The following is a 19,802-nucleotide window of genomic DNA, read 5'->3' on the forward strand; positions in this document are numbered from 1 at the left end:
ATCGTGGTTAATACGCGCCTGGGGATTATATAATACAGTAGTTCAAAGGCCTGATTACGTGTTTTAACGGCGAGCACAGAGACGATTAGCTATTCCGAGCTCGTAACGTAAGAAGTCTACCGTGTCGTCGTCACTTGATCGCGTTTGCTTCGAACAAACTGGGGTGTGTGCGTTCTACGTAACTTTTTCTCGTTACGCTTATAATTACACGACTCGAATCAACGCGCCAAGAGCTTTAATTCGTGCGCAAACTTCAAACAGATTTACAAGGAACACGGAAGCGGGGAAACCAGCCCTTTTGAGATGAAAACGATTCTAAACACATAGAGTCAACGGCGTCGAATCGCACATATGCTTAAAGCGACGGGTCTGGTAATCTCGGATCAAAGAGTATTCGTAGAAACGAACATTGGATTTCGCCCAAAAAATACAGTAACCTTGACATCGTTCGGACCATCGTTTCAAAATGTACCGATTCCCGCGAGCTACGATGTAAATACCGCAGGATCTTTGACACGCCAAACCGAAGAAAGAAACGAACAATTTTGTGTAACAAGGAACTACCGCTAATGCAGTTTAAGCGAGAACACGGACGTTTATCTCGAGTATGCGAGCGTAAGCAAAGTGAACCGCGCGAAAAGTAAACGCGCTTTATCCGATGCGTTTCTCGGTTTCTCCGTGCCACGTAGTTTTTTCTTTTCTTTTTTTTTTTTATTCTTTCAGTTCTTTCCGACACGACTACATTAATTGTAACAGCACTTTGCTTAATTACCTCCGAGCACCCTTACACCGTACTAGTTCCACTCTATACGCGTACTTCTTTATTCCCCTTTTATTCGAACGATTTTCGATACTTGTCGCTTTTCCCTGCCTCCGATAATTCCGCTCCGAAAAACACGATTCCAAGCAAGTAAATACCGCGCACGAGAAAGATGTACGAAAGACGTACACGATGTGTTTTCTTCGCGTTTCCATTAAAAATGGGTAATAAAATAATAAATCGACGGAGTGGAATTTTAATTCTAATTTTATCATGTGTCATCACACGAGGAAGTAACGTCCGTGTTCTACGAAATTTTCCAAAGGACTAACTGGATGAACAAAGAGAGAGTCCTGCATAACAGGTGTCGATTGATTTTTGTCGATCGTATATTCCAACAGTTTCCAACCGCCGTGTTTCTTTTCAAATGTGTTCACCCTTCGGGCGTTCTATCTCTGATTTTACCCAATTTCTACCTAAAAAAAAAAATATACATGTCGAATCGAGTAACCTTCCTTTTCGAAGTCGGTTAAAAAGTTTATCGATCACAAACGAATCCAGTGAAACGGGCTCAAATCTTCGATCTACCCGCGGCGTTCTATTTATGAAGTCCCAGCAGTGAAGAAACCAGCACCATAAATTTCCCGTAAAAATCTCTTAATCCCGAACCCCCTCGGCACACCGCGCGGCAGATAACGAATCCAGCAAATCAAAATAAACGATACGGTTCGCGAATATCCGCCGTGGATCGACCCGTGGAAATTGATGCCTGCCTCTCTGTCCGTTCTCCGGCCTGTCCAAAACGCGATAAACGATCCTCGTCGCGAGACGCAAGCTTCCCGCCAATGGAGAACTCGCGACCAATTGTCGTTCGCGAGGTTCCAACGGCAGAGAAAAGTTCCAACGATCGCCGAGATTCGCGTCTCTCTGATCCATGAAAATCTCTACTTAAATAATATTAATATCCCGAGTCCATAAATATTTACCCACCTATCCATCAATTCTTCGAACGTTTCTTCTTTTTCTAGTTTCTTCGCTTCCCATGCTCCCGTTGGAGGAAAACATTAGTGGTTTCCAACGAGAAAACGGTGTGGATCCTGTATTTTTAGCCACGCAGCGGCGCAAACGATGGACTCGGTCGGCCAGCGTTGTTTAATTCATGAATTCAGACCAGCCAGAGCGGGGTCGTCGTCTACAAATTACCAGGGGCAAGAACGAAGCCAAAAGCCGCGCCGAAACGCGCTAATCTACGAACGTTTCGCGCGAAACGATGTCGAGTAACAGGCGACGTGCCGTCGATTCCGCGTTCGCGCGTACGACGCGATTAAAGCTACGATTACGCGAGTACGACTTCGACTTCTTTATTAAAATACGAACGAACGCTTTTCCTGAATAATCCCAGCTGCTACTTCTAGTTCTTGGACTGAAACTTTCAATTTACCGAGGACATTTATTAAGTAAGATATATTTACGTCTGTCCCACCCCCGCTCCCTATGAATTCCACCTTTACTTTAGAAAACACCGTTTAAAATCGTTTCATAACGCACAGACGGCCTCGGTTTCTATTGACTTTTAATTTAAATGCCCGATCGCGTCGATACGACTCGGCAAGTTTTATCGGGGCCCGTTGCTAACTACTGTTTATCAAACGCCAACGAAACCGCCTGGACGGATACCTATTATAATTGGAGATCTCTCGTGTGTAATCGAAGCCCACGTTTTAACGAGAACTCGCCGTGATGCAGACGAATTTGGATATTCGCGTTCTTTCTGGTCTGAGAAAAAAATATATACCAGACAGAGAAATGTAGAATTAACGCTGATTCTAATAGCAAACAGAAAATGTTAGATCTCAAAATAGGATTTGGCACTATTTACGACACTCTAACTTGTCGTCTACGAGGCCTAACGTTCGGGATATTTCTCGTGCCGCGAACATCCCTATTTCTCGCAACATTCTTAGCTGTAATCGACCTCTAGAGGGTCTACCCACTTCCGTCGAATTTCCCGGTAAACTTTCAGCCAAGAAGATTTCGTTGCATTCGAGAGTCATTAACGCGAAGTGGCTTACCCCAGACTGGATTCTCCAGGCCGAACGGGGCTCGTCCGCTTTTACGCGTGTCACCCTTTCTCGAGGGACGGTCCGCGGCGTTACGCACGCGAACGGCAGTAAAGGAAACCCGCGCGAAAGGGCCAACAAAGAGACGCGGCAAGGAAAGAGGGTGGAAAATCAGAGAAAACAGCGCCGTGGGTGGGTTGGAAAGGTCGGTCGTAACGGCGAATAGAACAGCAACATAAAACGTCGCGAGAAAGGCGCGTTGGTCTCCCGCAATTTCTTCGGGATCGACGAACCTACCCTCGCCCAGCTTATTAACTTTTATGAGGGGTAGCAAGAAACGAGTGAGAAAAGGATGGCTGGGACGAGCGAAAAAGAAGCGACGATGCAGAGCGTCGTTTGCAGAGCGCGAAAATATTCCGGACTTCTACCCGGAATAAGAGGACGGTCTTAATCCTTCGACGTCCATGTAATCCAGCTTGGCGTTTCAACGGAATTCCTCTCAAAAAAAATGTTGATATAACATCGCAAGAAAAAAAAAAGAAAAGAAACTGAAAACATACAAATATAGAACGAGCATCGAGAACATTCCACCTTTCTGACCCAATCTGTTCAATTATCTTAATGCACGCGACTCGCAAAGAGGAGAATCGTCACTGTCCATTTAGCAAAGATCCATCTTTCATCTTTGATTCCTGGAAGCACTCGCACAATGATGATGGACGCACCGGTGCAAGTGGTACAAATGAAAGAGACATAAAGGGTCGACAAGGTCGGTGGAAAGGTCCTCTTTAAGGGACACAAGAAGAAATTTCTGTGATCGTATCGCCTAAAGTCTTTGTTAATTTTTAGTTGCACTCGCATCGCTAAATTTTTAGATGGCCCGCCGAGGCAAAATCGTCGAGACGAAGATAGGACGATAGGAGGGAAAGATAACCGACGAGAAGGTTGAAAGAGAGACGGAGAGACAGAGGGAAAATGGAGAGGGTTGCCGAGAGGTCGGTGAGACGAATGACTCCCGAGGGAAATTTAGGTGCGACCCCTATGTATCACAGAGCCTGCCTGTAAGTAGGTACGTAACCGACGTATAATACGTACACACCACATACTCGCGCGCAAAAGAACCGCGGGCACTGACTTGAATTCACTGCCGACGGGTTCGACGATCCGTGGAATCGCGGCGCGAAACTCTCGCGCCTACAAATTGTTTCGTCCAGACGTCCGGGATTTACAGGAACCGCGAATTGGGATTCCTCGGCTACGTATCCGGCTAACAAGAACATGATAATCCTCGCATAACGCGCTAAGTATTTTAAACTCGTTATCGCTGCTTTTATATTACATCAAACATCCGTTAACGATAACGAACTGCACGAATCCGAGACCAAAGCCCGGGTGATAAAACGGCTTCCGGCTTGTGCCTTTTTTCACCTTTGTGCATCGCGCCGAACGCAAAGATCCCGACGGCAGGAAAAATGGTAATAAAATCGATGGCCTGGATCTGCCGTCGGTTTGTAATTGAATCAAATTAATCAACCTCATCGACCCCAAGTCCGCACCGGCGCGGCGTCGCTGTGGCAGCGCGCCGCTTACCATCTCCAATTAATAGCAAAAAAGCTCCACGTTTCGTTGGAACTTTATAAAACGAATCCAATTACGGACGGCCGTTTGTCAAAGACTCAAAGCCACGGAAAAGTTTTACCTCGGTTCGGAAATGACATCGACGGCGGCGGGCTGTTTTCCTTCTCCCGTTCTGTCAATAGGGGAATAAATGAGAGACCCGCGAACGTGGCATTAGGAGTCACCTGCGAAATGACGTTTTCGAGTACGGGGGATTTCCGAGACATTAACGAGTAATGTCCACTCGCACGAAAAACTCTACGTGGTAATAGTTGCGCGTGGATCTCGTCCACGCCTAAGTAGATTGCCAACATTCCCTTGTTAATACTTGTGTATTAGGAACCAGCGGAATATGTACTTAAGCGCTTTGGTTCCCAGGGTACGGTAAATTATTAAGCCATTTAGGGATTAATTGTTTATATTTGACCAATTTCGAATTTTGAACAAATCTACGCCGAAGAAAGATGAATTCGTATTTGAATTTTATGAAAACACCTGGCATCAATCGCAAAACGTGATCGATTTGTGCGAACACACACCGATGGACGAGGCTTTCTCCAAACATGGGGCGCTAGTGTCACCCCATATAACTTCCAAAGTTCTCTCCTTAAAATGGCGTTCGATAGAAAATCAAAAAGAAATAGAAATCTGCAAACGTCCTGTCATAAAGATAGTAACAAGTTATTTGCAAGACAGAAAACATTAATTTTATTGATGCATTTTGAATAACAACTGAAGAGGTATCTTGGTACGAAAGTCACTTCTTAAATATTACAAAATATTTCTTCGCTAAAATGTTTACCTATCTCTCGTTACCATTAGACAAGCTAATCAAAGTTGGAATTCGTGATTATTACAGGCTTACGATAGAATACACCTTTAAAAACATTCTACACTTTGGTTCGATACTTGTACGTCTACGTCATAATACACACAATGTCCACGTATGCCTAAGTAAGATCTGTTTTCTGACTAGGTCTCGTGGCACTCACAGATTACGAATAGTTTTGCAGATCGTGTAACATTCTAAACCTCATTTTTCATTAAAACCAAATTATCAACATTAATCGATTACTAATTTTCGTTGGAATTTATCTACAATGCCAAATCGATTTTACGTACCGTCTGTATCGCGCACTTGCGACGTAAAAATTTTAACACGAAAGATCGAACAGTTGACAATTGCATGTCATTCGTGGACGGTAAATACCAAACGCTATATGCGGACTGGCTTTATAGCCGGGCAAATATTGCTCGGGGACTGAAAGCTTGGCTCTTTACAATACTTTACACGATATCCTTAAAAGAGATCAAGCTAACTTAAAGGAATGAATGTCCTTTGCAGCCTGTAGCTTATTTTACTTACATGGGAAATGCAAGGGATTTAATCAAAAACGATCAACTACAATGTAAATGTATGTACATCAATAAAAACACGTTTCCCCAATTTCACCTATGCTTATTTTATCTATTACAACAACTGCATATATGATTTTTCGAACATAAAATGCAATAGGTATATGCAAGATTGGAATTCCTATAGGCAAATGATTGATAGGAAAATTTCGAAATAAACCCCTAACACCTAACATTGCGATAATATAAAAGTTTAAACAAAGAAAATAACACGAGACGTGTCACCGACGTGAATTAAAAGAACTATACAATATGTGCGATCAGAAACGAAAACCTTTTAGAGCAGTTTTGGTTTATCTACGTATTGTTTGCCATGATGAATGATCGTTGCAAATGTACCACCCACCATAGCGCCCCAAAATAGCATATACAACAATATTTCAGTGGTATATCTCGAAGGGAGAATTATATGAGCAACTAGCATCGACGATGCAACAAGAAGTACCAAGGGGAACGTAGCGTAACGCCAATTTCTTTCGCTCTCTAAAGGACATTGAACCAATGTGCATTCACCGTCTTGCACGATGTAACGACCCAAGAATAAATCCAGTGAATCCTGTTAAATAAATATAGTAAAAATCATCTTATACGAGTACAAATTCCAACATTTCTATACATAATAATCCCCTACCTGTCTGTATCCGTCGGTAAAATTATTTTTGTAATATCTTGTTAAAGAATTCAAGCCGTCTCTCATAGCACCCAATTTAGTACGCTTCCCAGTTCGCGTAAAATCTGTTTTCAATGCGCCAGTACCGGAATACTGGATACTTATCACATCAGCATTGTCAGCCCAAACCTGAGCATTATATTAAAATTAAATATAAAGGAACTACAGATCGCAACGAGAAGTAAGTCCATTATAGTTACCTGTTTAAAATGTTCTTCGACGCTAGGATGATCTTCGATTCTCCTAAGGATTTCCAACTTTGATAACGCATGGTTAAGAACTCTCTTTGCTATCATACTTTGAACAACGTTGGTTCTATCGAGACAATCGATACAATTAGTACGAAATACACCCTCTTGCGCGGACAGTAGCGTCCCGTCATCCGCGAGGAAAAAGTAACCCATCTGTTCCAATTCGTGAGCTAGCCGATCAAGTAAAACGTTCAATCGGTCCCATCTTAATCTTCTGCATTCGGCGTGAAAATCAAAACTTTCGTACTGAACGTTCTGATTATTAATTCGTTGTACTACATTGCGGTATGCCTTTTCAAGTATCGCCTCTGGACCATGTTGATCGATCTTTAAATAAGAGTATTATTATCGGTCGATTTAAATAGAAGAATAGGTTGTCAGGTTAAGGAAATACCTTACCAAATTAATCAAAATTTGTTTTCCATAGTGGAATATCTGAGCCTCGAAATGCCGTGCGCAAGCAGTTTGATGATCTTCGTGATTACTCAACTGAGGTTTAGGTTTGTATTTCAAATTTGGTGCCTGATACCAGAACAATGGAATAGAGCCACGTGTTTGTACAAAAGATATGCGATACCCATTGGATTCGATCAACTGTTCTGTTTCTACATAGTTAGAAACATTACCAGTAGAATCTATGCCGCGCGAAAACAATCTCGTTCCAGCACGATGGACGCTACGTCTAGATACGATACCTAAATTGAACGATGTACTACCAGTTACAGTTACCGTATTTAGCGATACGACTATGAAGAAATGTTAAGAATAATACAAGAATTGAACAAATATAAGCGATATATATTCTAGAATACTCCTTATTTGCAAGGATACATCCATGGATAATGGGCAAACAAAATTTGTACTGCTCTGGCCTCGAAGTTAAATCTTGTAGAAGATAAGCATTCCATACAAATCTAAGGTCTGCTCTATCGTGAAGGGGCATCTATATGTAGTACAGAAACAGTGTACTTCTATTACAATGTATGAACAATTATTTGATAATAATTAATTAAAGAAAATTAACCTGTAAGAATTCAGGTGTTGTATTATGAAGTCTTTGCATTGTATGGCTAAGGTCGTATGTATAACTAAAATAAAAATATGGTGTATTCAAAACAGATTTGATCATTTCTAAATATATAGAATTATTTTGTTGCTGTTTTTCACTTAGATGCAACGAAGATTTTGTATAAGGTATAATTTCTGTTGCAACTATTTTGTAAATTTGATGTCCAGCAATGGTTCCAATATCTGTGGCATTTGTAATGACTATGAGATACCGGCCTGCTAATAACCTTATAGTTCCTATTATACCCCATATTTTTCTACGACTGGCAGTCGATGGGATCTGACTGGCTGTACCAGCTAAAATATAGGACTATTTCAGAAACTCAAATCTTTAATCGATGTACAAATGACACTAAACATAACCTACAATCCTAATTACCTTGTGTATAAATTTGCTGACTCACTCTATCAAATACAAGTAATACTTTAGTCCCAATAGGTTCTATGTAGAACTTTTCTGGTGTTATGTATCTGAAAAAAATGTTATTTATCAATACATTTCATGTGACAATGGGACAGTTTTGAACCAATCGTTTTGGAGTAATTAATAATTAATTACAGATGAAAATACTCACAAATACAATTTGTCATATACATCTGCATGCAGCTTCATGTTGTCACGCAACAATAATTTCCACGGTATGTTATAATATAAACTGTTAAGAACCGAAATTTAACGAGAAGAAAAAGTAAACTACAATGACAATTAAAATCGTAGCCCAAACATATACGTGAAATAGAAAACGATATAAACTTAGTTATGGGTAAATTGTCAAATGGTTGTCAACTGAATGATTGAATTGGCATGATAAAGATCTGTCAAAATTGGAGTAACCTCCATACGTATCTGACAATCAGTCGCACCTACTCCTCACAATGCAAATGCTCCGGTTCAATTCTACTTGACAGTGCTGTCTAGTTGGATAGTCTACTGCTGCTATTGCACGAACAGGTTACGATTTTAGTAAGTCATTGGACATAATTGCTAATATTTCACTACTTCACTATCCACAGATAAAAATTAAGAAACCTCTTGAGATACTGTTCGAGTACGTGCTGGTACGTGCGAGAGTCATACTATTTGCGCAGCCATCTAGCGATGAGTATAAAATCGTTAGTGGCGCCATCGGCGGGAAAACGCTCAAGTTTATTCTCGAATAGTTCCTTCTTTTATTGCAAGATTACGCCATTCGGCTAATTGTTGGTAATTTACCTACGGAGCGTCGGTAATTCAAGGTAAATGGCGCCATCTAACAGTGCCAGTGGAACTATTCGAGGACAAATTTGAGAGTTCTCCCGATAGAGGCGCTGACCATACTCAGAAAAATAGTTCGGCCTATCTACCACGAGATGGCAGCAGTATTTTTAGCGCGAAATTTAAACCTCTTTATAAGGAAATATAAAGAAATAACAAATAATAACAAACGCAGAGTAGTAATAAATTGTCCAAGTACAGGAAATTAAAGTTAAAGCTTACATGCATTTATGTTTCAATCAGCAACCGATCAAATGTAGATCTTTCGCTGATGAACGATGGGTGAAAGGGTGAACGAATACACACGGTCGACAACATTCTCAAATTGCTAATTTTATTTATAGGTTTCTTTATGACACAAATCACTTTTAGCGTCTACATGAGTAGGAGATACAGGCTATACGAGAATGAATTTGATACAGATCACTTATTAGTGTAATTGTAATATGTATCCTCCCTTGTAATTAGTGTAATATGTATCTTCAATTACACGCTATAAACTAGATACTTAGAAAACACTGTACAATGCAGCTGAAAACTGTCGTGGATACTTTACAATATCTTACAAGCACTCATTTTGATGCGAGACGAGCTCAGCCGCGGCTAGAGCCGAAAAAAAAGAAAAATGGTTCGGTTTCCTTTTTTGAGAATGATTTTTCGCGATCAGCCGCGGGCAGGCTTTACTCATTCAGCGATTCGATGACGTCTAGCGCGGTCTGTAGGCCGTGTTTAGCGGAGCTTGGAAGCTGCTCGGCGTCGAAACAGTCTCGGTGTGACGCTCGCTTATGCTAACACCATTTTGGAGAACGGGGCCTCCGGAGAGACGCTGGAACAGCTTCCTCGTCCCTGACCATCGCTGGGGACCACAACGGACCACCCTCGTGACGTCGTCTACGTTCCTCGCAAAGTGAACTAACGGCCAAGTTCCTTGAGCAGAGTCCGGGCGGAGGACGATCTCGATCGCGATTTCGACACGACGATCGACGTCCAGGCTCGACGTGCCTCGAGGATCTTCGCCAACGAAACTGAACTCGAACCCCTACGCGCGGAGTTTAATTACAATAAATTTCAACTTGGAGCCTGCGATCGAGTACGAAACGATGTTTGTTAGGGATCGTTGGGAATCACTAGAGAAAAGTGTAGGAGTCGGATCGAACTCGATGTTTCGAACGCGTACTCTTTGGGGTACTGCTAGGGAAAAGAACAAACAAAGAGTAAACAAACGAACGTGAGGTAACACAAATCTCTGCGTTGCTAATTGTCTTAATTTCTCATGGGGGGGAGGGGGATTGAAAAATGTCCCTCCACGAGTATTAAGGTAATAAAAAGGTGGGAAGGTTTGCATCCCACTGTGCCCCAAAGAGTTGGCACGTCAAGTGACGTTCAACGTGTTCACCCTTTGCACTCCTAAGGCCAGTCTATTTAAAGACGTCTCCCTCCTATAGATAATAAAATGCACATAATATTTCGGATATAATTCTGATTAATATCTGATAAACTCCCACCATTTTTTATGGTGGTTGTACAGCTGAGGAATGAAAAAATAAGGTACCAACGAATAGCATAATTACTTGGAGTGCAAAGGGTTGAGTGCGTTCAGCGTTGCATCGAGCGTCCCCCCGCGATCTCTGCCCCCGCAACCCGACTCTTCGTACAGCAGTCATCGTCGTCACATGCACACGCTCATCCACGCACACGCAGCCACACAACCATTACGCACACGTATACGGAATAATACATCGCACGGCTTTACGAGTCTTTTCTTTGTGGCCAACGTCTGTCAGTGCTATCAACGACGACCCCCCTCGTCGTGAATCGTCGGTCGTCTTTGTGTTTGTACATGCTTGCTCGATCGATCTCTCCCCGTCTCGATCCATCGATCTTCTTCTTCGCTTCATCCCCCTACCCTCGACGATCAGATTCGCTCCACTTTGACGCAAACAAGGGATTTTTGAAGATCTTTGACAGCTTCTGGAATACGCAGATGGTAACAGTGGCTGAGGTGGATTAGGGAATCTACTTATTGGCGCGTGTAGATCTTGGACTATGTAGGATCTATGTCGAATGGGAAATTATGGTGTATATTTATTTCTCGAAATTTATTGTGGATTTGGGTTTAGGAATTTTTATCTTCGAATTGAGGCTTTATGAAACTAAAGTAAATTTTTCAGAATCAGAAGCTTTTTATTCTCTCGCATCAGTATTTAAATTAGATAGCTCGTGTGCTCATATACCCCTTAAGTCACCGATTTAGGGATCTCTAAAAGCCAAAACAGCCGAGAGGAACGCGAGGGGGGCCATCCGTGAGTGCTCCACCTTGACCACTGACAGACGAATTCGAAACGGATCGTTAATTGTAAAAAATATGTATTATCGATAATATTGGCATGATGTCGTTATGGCACGTTCAGTTTACCGTTCAGTGACGCGTTTACAGGCTTATCTTACGTTTCTCGCTATACGGACATCGCGTGATTATCTCAGTCGAGGGGTGGGTCGCGGACAAACGTAGAAAAAGTTGAGAACAAAAGGAAATAATGGGAAGGAAAAACGCTTCGCTAAACTGTTTCTTCTTGTCTTTGCTCTCTCTCTCTCTCTCTCGCACGCACTCGTACACACACGCTCATACACCCACGCAATCTATTTCTTTCTTTCGTTTTCTTATTACTCGCCTCGACAACGCTCACACGTGACATCCACATCGCGACACTCTTAACACTCTTCTTTCCATCGTCGTCGTCAAAGTCCTCCATTGCACTTTCCCATTCGACGCAACAAATGCACCTTAGAACGTATTTTATGTACAAAAGCTGCTCCCTGATGCGAACACGCGTGAAAACAATTTTCCATCCGGTTTCCCTTCTACGGCCGTGGCTCGATTATTTCTTCTTCGATTGCTTCTTTAGCCCCGCGTTTTCGGTCGTTATCGTCGCGGTTAAGGAGTGGGCAGAGGAATGGCAAACGGGGAACTATGCGCAATAAAAGGAGAAGATTAACTAGCAAGATTTTTCGTTTAACAGCTGTGCGTCGCAGACTCTCTGGATTTAGAATAATTTTAAACGTGTTCTATTCGATGGACTGCCATGATTGAAATTAACCCCGATAGAATTTCCTCGGATCTATCACGGGAAGGGAAAGTAAACGAGATCGGAGTGTCCAAAACTCTAAAAACAGCAATTAATTATTTTAATTTTTGCCAATGGGTTTCGCAAAATGCAAAACTAAAATCAACAATCCCTCTCTGTCAGGAAGTTTTATTTTAGAGCCCCAGAAGAATCGATCATCTGTTCAAACATTTTTTTTTAAATTTCAGGCCTCGAAATCATCATGCCTAACTATTCCAACAAAATGGCTCCGTGCTTTGAATCCCCCGGTTCCTCGAAGAAACATCGGCGATGGGAAGATGGCGAAAGGTGAAAGAAAAACGACAGGGGAACGTAGTCGTCCAAGGAGGTTTGGGGGGGGGGGGGGATGGGAAGAAAAACCGATATCATCGCTAGACGACGCTCGATAAATAATGCAACGTGTCTCTCTCTTTCTCGCGCGGCCTCGATCGTGAACGATCGCGAAGAAGCGTAGAGGAGCGACGGCTCGATCGAACGCGATCTTCTCAGACGCGTTTTCTAATGGAAGCTCTCGATCGCGCCTTCGATGCTATAGAACAGTCTCTTTCGCCGTGGTTATTGTCTTCGATGGGACGAAAGCGCAAAATGGTGCGCGGTCGTCTCGATCGCTGCGTCCGCGTCTTCTCGATCTCTTCGGTGGTTTCGATCTCGCCGCGTGAGAGAATCGAAAAGGGAACCGGGAAGGACCGGCCGAGGAGGTGTGATTGGCAGCGTTAAAGAGGTCGAAGGGGGCGCGGTGGATCGTTCACGAAGGAGACGGTTTCGATCTCGAGTTCGAACAGATTATACCTGAGATTTCACCTAAACAGCTCGTTAATATATTATGCAATGGAGATCCACGGATGGGTGACACCTTTGGATCGTTCGAGTCCCGATAACAGGTATCCTACTGTCGCGTTACACCGTGGTTGCAGCGAAAACAAACGGCCGCTCAAGGTTAACACGGTGTAACACCCACCTCCTACGATGTTTCGCGTTTTTTGAAATCGAGCCTGGATTCAGGGCGGCCTCGAGCGGCGGATCGATTACATTCCGACTATAGTTTTCGAGACAGGAGGGGATGGCGTGTACAAAAGCGTACAGGGGGGGACGGGAGGTTGGTGTAACGGCGAACGTCGGATACGGAGGACAGAGGTGTCGGAAATTGTTCATAGGGCGACCTAAAAGTAACGAGCTTTGCACTAAAAAAAAAAAAAGAGATCTTACACGCTAATTAATCGCATTGTGTATAGACTTTTAAAAAAATAACAAATTACATACAGAAGATAGGTATTTTGACACCGTAAGGTCGAATAAATGAATGACAATAAAAAGTCTCGTCCTCGTTCCTACGACTCATCATCATCATCATCATCATCATCTGTTGCTCTCTCCTCTTGTTCACTTTGCTCTTTCTCACTCTCCCGCTCTCGTGTCACGTTCTCCCTTTTCGTTACATACACGCACTCGCTTTCTCTCGTTTTTTGCTCGTTTTACCTTTAGTTATACACGTCTGCGGTATAATTACTTTATAGAATATAGTACCTGGCACAGGAACATGACCTCTCAGTCATTGGCATCACAACGTAACAAGGACTACAAGCTGTGTCACGCACCTTCGTATCGTCTCTTCTCGCCCATTTCACGCACGCACCAACCACGCATACCGCGACTCTCATTCTTTCCCCTCTTTCGTGCTCGTCTAATATACGGACTGACAATCTTCAATTTCTCCAGTGGGTGACTACAGCCAGACACTTGGTCCTGAGTATTTCTGCATCGTATTTTCATTATCGTTTTGTCCTTATTTGTTCGGTTAACGTCTGTTCCCAGTTCCATCACTCCGTCGACCACGGACACTGGGCATATACTCCGGCGAACGAATGCAGCGAGGCTGAACACGATTACCCGAGGATCTCTTTACCTCGCCCGCTACCAGTGGAAGAATCCTGGGTGACGTCCACGCGACAGGATCGTCCTTACAAGCATCGAACGACACTTTGATTAGCGTCGAACGAACGTTCCACGTCGAAGGAATCCCCTGGAGTCTTGGGCCAAGGACATCCACTCCCTCGGGATAGAATGATCCATCGAACGAACCACCTTGGTCACCTCGAGCTCGAGTCGCGAGTATTCGAGGAAGACCTCGACGTAAAGGTCCTCCTCGATCGTTTCTCCGCGAACGATCAGCGGTCTCCTCGTTCCACAACGATCCCAAACGAAGAAGAGCCAGCTCTCCGCCGCTTTCTCCGTCCTCCTGGTCGTCCAGGTCGCGACAGCGATCGCTCCAATCGTCCAGCCTCCCGTCTGTACACGTACACGGACCCTGCGGATGACACGGTGTGTTGCAACAGTCTTGTCACGTGGGTCCGGCCGGGGCTACGTAACACTGATCGCCGGATTGGACGTGCCCGACGGCGCCTGGACCACTTCACTCTTTATACACTGTCCGGTCAGTTGGTTCACGCTAAGGGGGTTGTTGATGTCGTGGGGATTGGTGCCGACCGGGTTACGATGGGGCGGCGGTTGCTGGACCGAGTGCCCGTGAGGTTGACCGGCAGGATTGTTGGACAGGGGCGGAGGCGGCACCGGGGGCGTCAGAGGGCAGGGGCACGGACTGGCCAGACTCGAGGGCGACGGTAACACCAGCGACGGGCTGGCCAGACTAGACAACGCGGACAAACCCCCGGGACTGCTCAGGGACTCGTCCTCCTCGGGAGTGCCTGCCTCCCCCACGCTGCCCAGGTTGTCCTCCGAGTGATCGTCCTCGCCTTCGCCGTCGACTTCGCCATCGCCGTCTCCTCCCTCCCCCATGTATCTGATACATTTCTTCTTACGTCTGCGAACAAGCGACAAAGGATTAGTCACGGACTCCCGGGGAACCTTTCGACGAATATTAATCGGGGTAAGGATCGAACGTCGCTCCTTGCGTATACGCGAAGGCGATTCCAAAGAGTTTCTTTTCATCGCTGGAACGGGAGGAGCAAAGTTCGGTCCGTCGAGTAAGGTTACATCCAGAATTATTACCAACTAAAAGAACATGCGGTCACTCGTAGTCGTTGCAAGGCTGGCCGCGCGGAAGAATCGCTTCTTCGAGGTTAGTACGTTACCAAGAGTACGTATATTTTCAGGCAGATGTAATCTACGACAGGCTACAGCGAACGCAAATTCCACTCGAGACCACAAAAATACAGCGAGTAGCCGCAATAATCGAGTCGAATTCGCATCGGCCATGGTTTCCGTCGTTCGAAAGATGGGCTCATGGCCTCCGCGCGACCAGCGTCGATTTTTAATTCTTCGACACGGTTCACTCGCTGCCAAATGCCATGCTCAAAACGTTCAGACGTAACAAGCAAATAACTGTGTAATAAACTTATACGTGGAAAACGAAAGTCTCAACAAAAAGAATCGAAATGCAGGGGCACAAGGTGGGCTGGGTGGGTGGAGGGATGGGAAGGGTTGACGCTCTTTTCATCGGGCGAGAATACTACGCGGAGAGCAACGTGTCGCGCGACGAAACTCGATCTCGAATCGATTGAAAAGCTCGCAATCGTTGCCAGGAGGCGTCAAGGTTCCGCTCGAATCGGATCGGTGGATGTTACGTGGAACTTGGAACTTTCGTGACCGTAGAGCAAGGTCCTGATCGACGCGTGTCTTCCTCATTTGGTCGAAAAGAAAAAAGAAACGAAACGAGAAGTAATCACGAGACAAGAAAAACGAGAAACGTGAAAAGTTTGGCTTTTTGCACGTGCGCGAATCGTTAATGGTTTCGCGAGAGAAAACAGAACCGCGAGAAGGAAAGAGGCGAAGTTCGCTACTGCAAAGTTCCCGTAAAGTGAGCCCGACCGACCTCGTGTGGTAACAGCATCGCAGTCGAGACATTTACTCGCTCTGCCATTGGCTCTCATTATTCATCTCTTAGCCAGTTGAGTTAATCAATTTATTTCGTACATCAATGTGAATATCACGGTTCTTGGACGGGACGTCGACTTTAGAGTTCGCAGGCACGTCTGGATTCAAGCGTTAGATGTGTAATACATATTACCGCGTACTCCGACAATGGATGTAATTCCCGCTGTTGTCGCTCGTCTTTCGATTACGCAGATTTGTTTATTTATTTACGGATCGCTCCTCGAACGAGGGACCAAACAATGAAATCGAAGAGTCCAGGAGAAACACGATGGACGTGTAACGAATAGAATGTAAAAGGACACAGCTTAATTCTCGCATTGCACGTGGATACCAAGAAGTACATCTAGAAGTAATAAGAAGCAGTCGAAATAGAATATAAACATTTTCTGTTTAAGAAAAAAAAGAGCACCAAACGACATCGATTACATACTTGGGGGGCCGACGTACAATGTGTTAATCGTAAGAATTCGCTAATTTAACTCGGTACGACTTCCTGGTCGCAAAGTATTAAATTTACATCAGGTTCGGTGGGAATTGGTACGACGGTGACTGCGACAACAGCGCGAATCAGTGTCGAAACGCGTCTGGACTCTTGAAGCTTCCGCTCGAAGGCCGAGGAGTCGCGACGGATCGGTGTCGCCGAGCTCACGCTCAAGGATCGAACGTCCGAAATTTTCGAAGCGTCAGGAGCTTCCCCGATACTTGACCTCCGGCCAAGGCCGACAAGGTCTTGTCGCGCGGATCCCGATGTAAGCAAGACGCCTCGCAGTGCCTCGAGTTGATTTCCGACTACGCGCGACTACGTAACAATTACGACATTACAACCAAAAAAAGAACATATAAGAGAAACCAAATATATATGTATACATATATATCTATGTGTATATATATATATATAAGAGACATATAAAAAAGAGACAAAAAAAAAATTGGAACAAAACGTAAAAACCATGGTGTTCACGTACTAAAAAAAGGTCAACACATCGGTTACAACACATAATTCGCCGTAAACCGTACGAACTGCCATGCCATAAATCAGAGTCACAACGTATAATAACATTTATACTTCTCTATATGCCAAACGTTCCGAACCGGGGAAAGAAAGTAAAAAAAAAAAAGAAAAAAAAAGAAAATAATCGTTAAAAAATCTGGTTACACGTAGTAGTAAGACGTATGTAACATGTACATATTTGTATATACGTACAAATGCGTGTGTGTATATATATGTTTACGAGTATGTATACATCGACATACATGGTATATATATATATATATATGTATACATAAAATATATACATATATATAATATCAGATTTATTACAGACCAGCCATGCTAAGGGCAACACTGAGTAAAGTCCAACTAAACGAGGGTAAATCAAATAACAATAATAAGCTGCAAAGAGCCACAACAATGAGAAACAATGCGAGCATTAGGACGTCGCTGTGCCGCTCACTATGCCACCTCGCTCGTGTCGGTACCCGAAATCAGTCAATGACGCGATCCAAGCGATCCTTTTCTCCCAAAATATGGAAATCACCGAGCGATGCCGTTCGCGAAGAACGCGACGTATTATCTGTTACGTCCCCGGTGGCATTCATTTTCTAGTTAGCGGCCAACGAGCAGAGTTGGTTGAGTATAGCGAGGGCCAGCGAGCCCGTAGGTTTAAGTCGGGACTGACCACTGTTTAAGAAGAAGTGTTGCAGTAGAAGGGAGGCGATAGGCTTGACTAGAGATTAACATAAGTGGGTTCTTGCTGAGGCGAGGAGGCATTGGAGGCAGTGTTGGTGTTTGGCGGGGCAGTCGCTGCCCCCACCGTCCCTCCACCGCCTCCAGCCCCGACCCCTGCCCCCGCGCTACTTCCCACACCGTGATGGATTATGCTCGCGTGGATGCCCATCCCCGCTCCATGCTCCACTGGGCTGCCAAAACCAACCACCAGCCATTAAAGGGGCGCTCGTCGCATCGACGTTATCACTTTAATCCCATTCTTAATCCCACACCGTATCGTCATCACCCACACGCATCGGCCCGAGTCCCTGGACTGACGCCGCGAGCGGACTCGTGCTTCGACCCTATCAACCACCGGTTTACTCTTCGTTTCGAGGACCCGAGGCAACTCCAGGATCGGCCATCGCTCCAACATCAAGGCACCAGGTTCGATTTCTCACGTTACGCTTTATTTTTACCAGAATTAATAGTTAACGATATAAAATTAATCGACTCGATTACCCTGGTGCCCTGTGTCGCGTTGAACGACGGCGGTCCCATCGCAAAGGTCCCAGGAATCTGCGCGCAACCGAACGCGACAGCGATCTTTCTCTTGTCTGATATCAGAAAATATGTCTCCCAAGTTGTCCGCATTCTATCGGAAGTATCCTTTAATCCCTCGCACAGGAACCATCAGAAGTGTCCCAGTTTCATTTCTACCCAATGATGTAATATAAAGATTGCGTTTAGGATCCGCTGAGTATTAACTGCATTCGTGTTTCTTGAATTATTGAGAAAAATGATTACTCGAAGTGTTTGCCGGGACAGCAACTATGTCACATGATTGCGATTCGTATTCGCCCCTTTAATGAGGTCCACGTGATTCACAAACCCAGGAGTTGGGGCGTTTGGGCGCGCGTATCGTATCGTTTTCTGTTCGTAACATTCATGTTTCGTTTTTGGAAGACACATTTTCTGACGGCAACGCGCTCTTCGTCTTGTTCGTCGCGGAGGACTGGAACGCGTACTTCGATTTCAACCCCGGAAACGCGGTATATCGCGTGCTACCGCTCGTATACGCGTGCATCGCGTCGGAATTTCGAGTATCAGCGCGTGTTATTGGTCGACTAATTTTTTTTTTCAAGTTCCACGATAACATGTGGATGACGGAACGGAGTAGAAGACGATAACAATAAGAAGTGGTGACAATCGAGAGTACTATATTCGTAGCCGGGTTGCAAGTTTCTTTAATCGAACGTGACGGCTCGATTTACCACGTTGTTCGTATTTTACATATCTGTCCGGTTGCTTCGGGCTGCGTGCTCGAGTGTTTTTCAACGACGATATATTTCTTCCGATATGCATAATTTAAAAGTATTTAAAATGTTCGAATCATCGAGAAGTCGAACTTGAAATTTTTTGTCGAGCTAAAGATCTCTGTCAGCCCGAATGAAAATAAAGATTCTCGAGTTCTTACGCCATCTTGGGTGGTTTCAAAGATCGTTCAATAACATACGTTCGAAGACACTCGACAGCAGCAGCCCGTTTGCATCGGTTCACCATCATTCATCACATATAAAGTAACTTCCTCTAGTGGAACTACATGACTGACGTGAGACTTCTATAGTCTTTCTCAACACTTCTCAAGATCGAATACGTATATACACGCGACCGAAACAGCGTGCTCAGCTTATCGACAAGACGGTATATATGTTCTTCTCTCAAGAAGCAACGAGTCACAAACCCCTCTGAACGTTGCACACGTACCTGCAGGGCTTGCACCACTGGCTTTGTTGATCTAATCCGTACCTGGCGCGGCACTTCTTCATGTTGTTGCCTAGAAAATGCGAAACATAATCGATTAGCGGGGTGGCATTGCATTTTTCCAATTATATAGAATAGGAGGGAGGGGATAGTAGACATCTATGTATCGTTGGATTTCTCTCGTTTTGTCATCAACGATTACCATAATCGACGACGA

The 19,802-nt window shown here is 44.3% G+C and overlaps 2 protein-coding genes across 7 annotated transcripts in view; both read right to left on the reverse strand.

The window, feature by feature from the left end:
- Window positions 1-5,118: 5,118 nt before the first annotated feature.
- Window positions 5,119-8,917, reverse strand: LOC128876734 (phosphatidylinositol-3-phosphatase SAC1). Its single transcript, XM_054123335.1, has 8 exons — window positions 8,418-8,917; window positions 8,222-8,313; window positions 7,799-8,139; window positions 7,606-7,717; window positions 7,174-7,520; window positions 6,724-7,101; window positions 6,485-6,652; window positions 5,119-6,409 (listed from the first exon to the last, which is right to left on the reverse strand). Exons 1-8 carry the CDS (start codon window positions 8,453-8,455, stop codon window positions 6,131-6,133), a joined length of 1,755 nt encoding a protein of 584 aa, XP_053979310.1. The 5' UTR covers window positions 8,456-8,917; the 3' UTR covers window positions 5,119-6,130.
- Window positions 8,918-9,410: 493 nt separating this feature from the next.
- LOC128876731 (uncharacterized) overlaps window positions 9,411-19,802 on the reverse strand; it is a 32,662-nt gene continuing 22,270 nt past the window's right edge. For 3 of the 6 annotated variants that reach the window (XM_054123319.1, XM_054123321.1, XM_054123320.1), the window contains exons 9-10: window positions 19,589-19,658; window positions 9,411-15,040 (exon numbers count right to left, since the gene is read on the reverse strand). In XM_054123319.1, coding sequence (XP_053979294.1) covers window positions 14,581-15,040; window positions 19,589-19,658 — 530 coding nt within the window. In that variant the 3' untranslated portion in view covers window positions 9,411-14,580. Of the gene's footprint in view, window positions 15,041-17,792; window positions 18,034-19,588; window positions 19,659-19,802 lie in introns of all 6 variants that reach the window. The other 3 variants (XM_054123322.1, XM_054123323.1, XR_008457114.1) reach the window with 2 other exon arrangements.

Source organism: Hylaeus volcanicus, chromosome 5 (assembly GCF_026283585.1).
Source record: "Hylaeus volcanicus isolate JK05 chromosome 5, UHH_iyHylVolc1.0_haploid, whole genome shotgun sequence".
In the NCBI taxonomy this organism is placed as follows: Eukaryota; Metazoa; Arthropoda; class Insecta; order Hymenoptera; family Colletidae; genus Hylaeus; species Hylaeus volcanicus.

Coding starts and splice junctions, on each gene's coding strand:
- LOC128876734 (XM_054123335.1), bottom strand. CDS start 8,455: ATGAAGCTGCATGCAGATGTATATGACAAATTGTATTT. Junction 7,521..7,605: donor TTTGCCCATTATCCATGGAT/GTATCCTTGCAA, acceptor ATTTCTTCATAG/TCGTATCGCTAAATACGGTA. Junction 7,102..7,173: donor AACAAATTTTGATTAATTTG/GTAAGGTATTTC, acceptor TCTTATTTAAAG/ATCGATCAACATGGTCCAGA.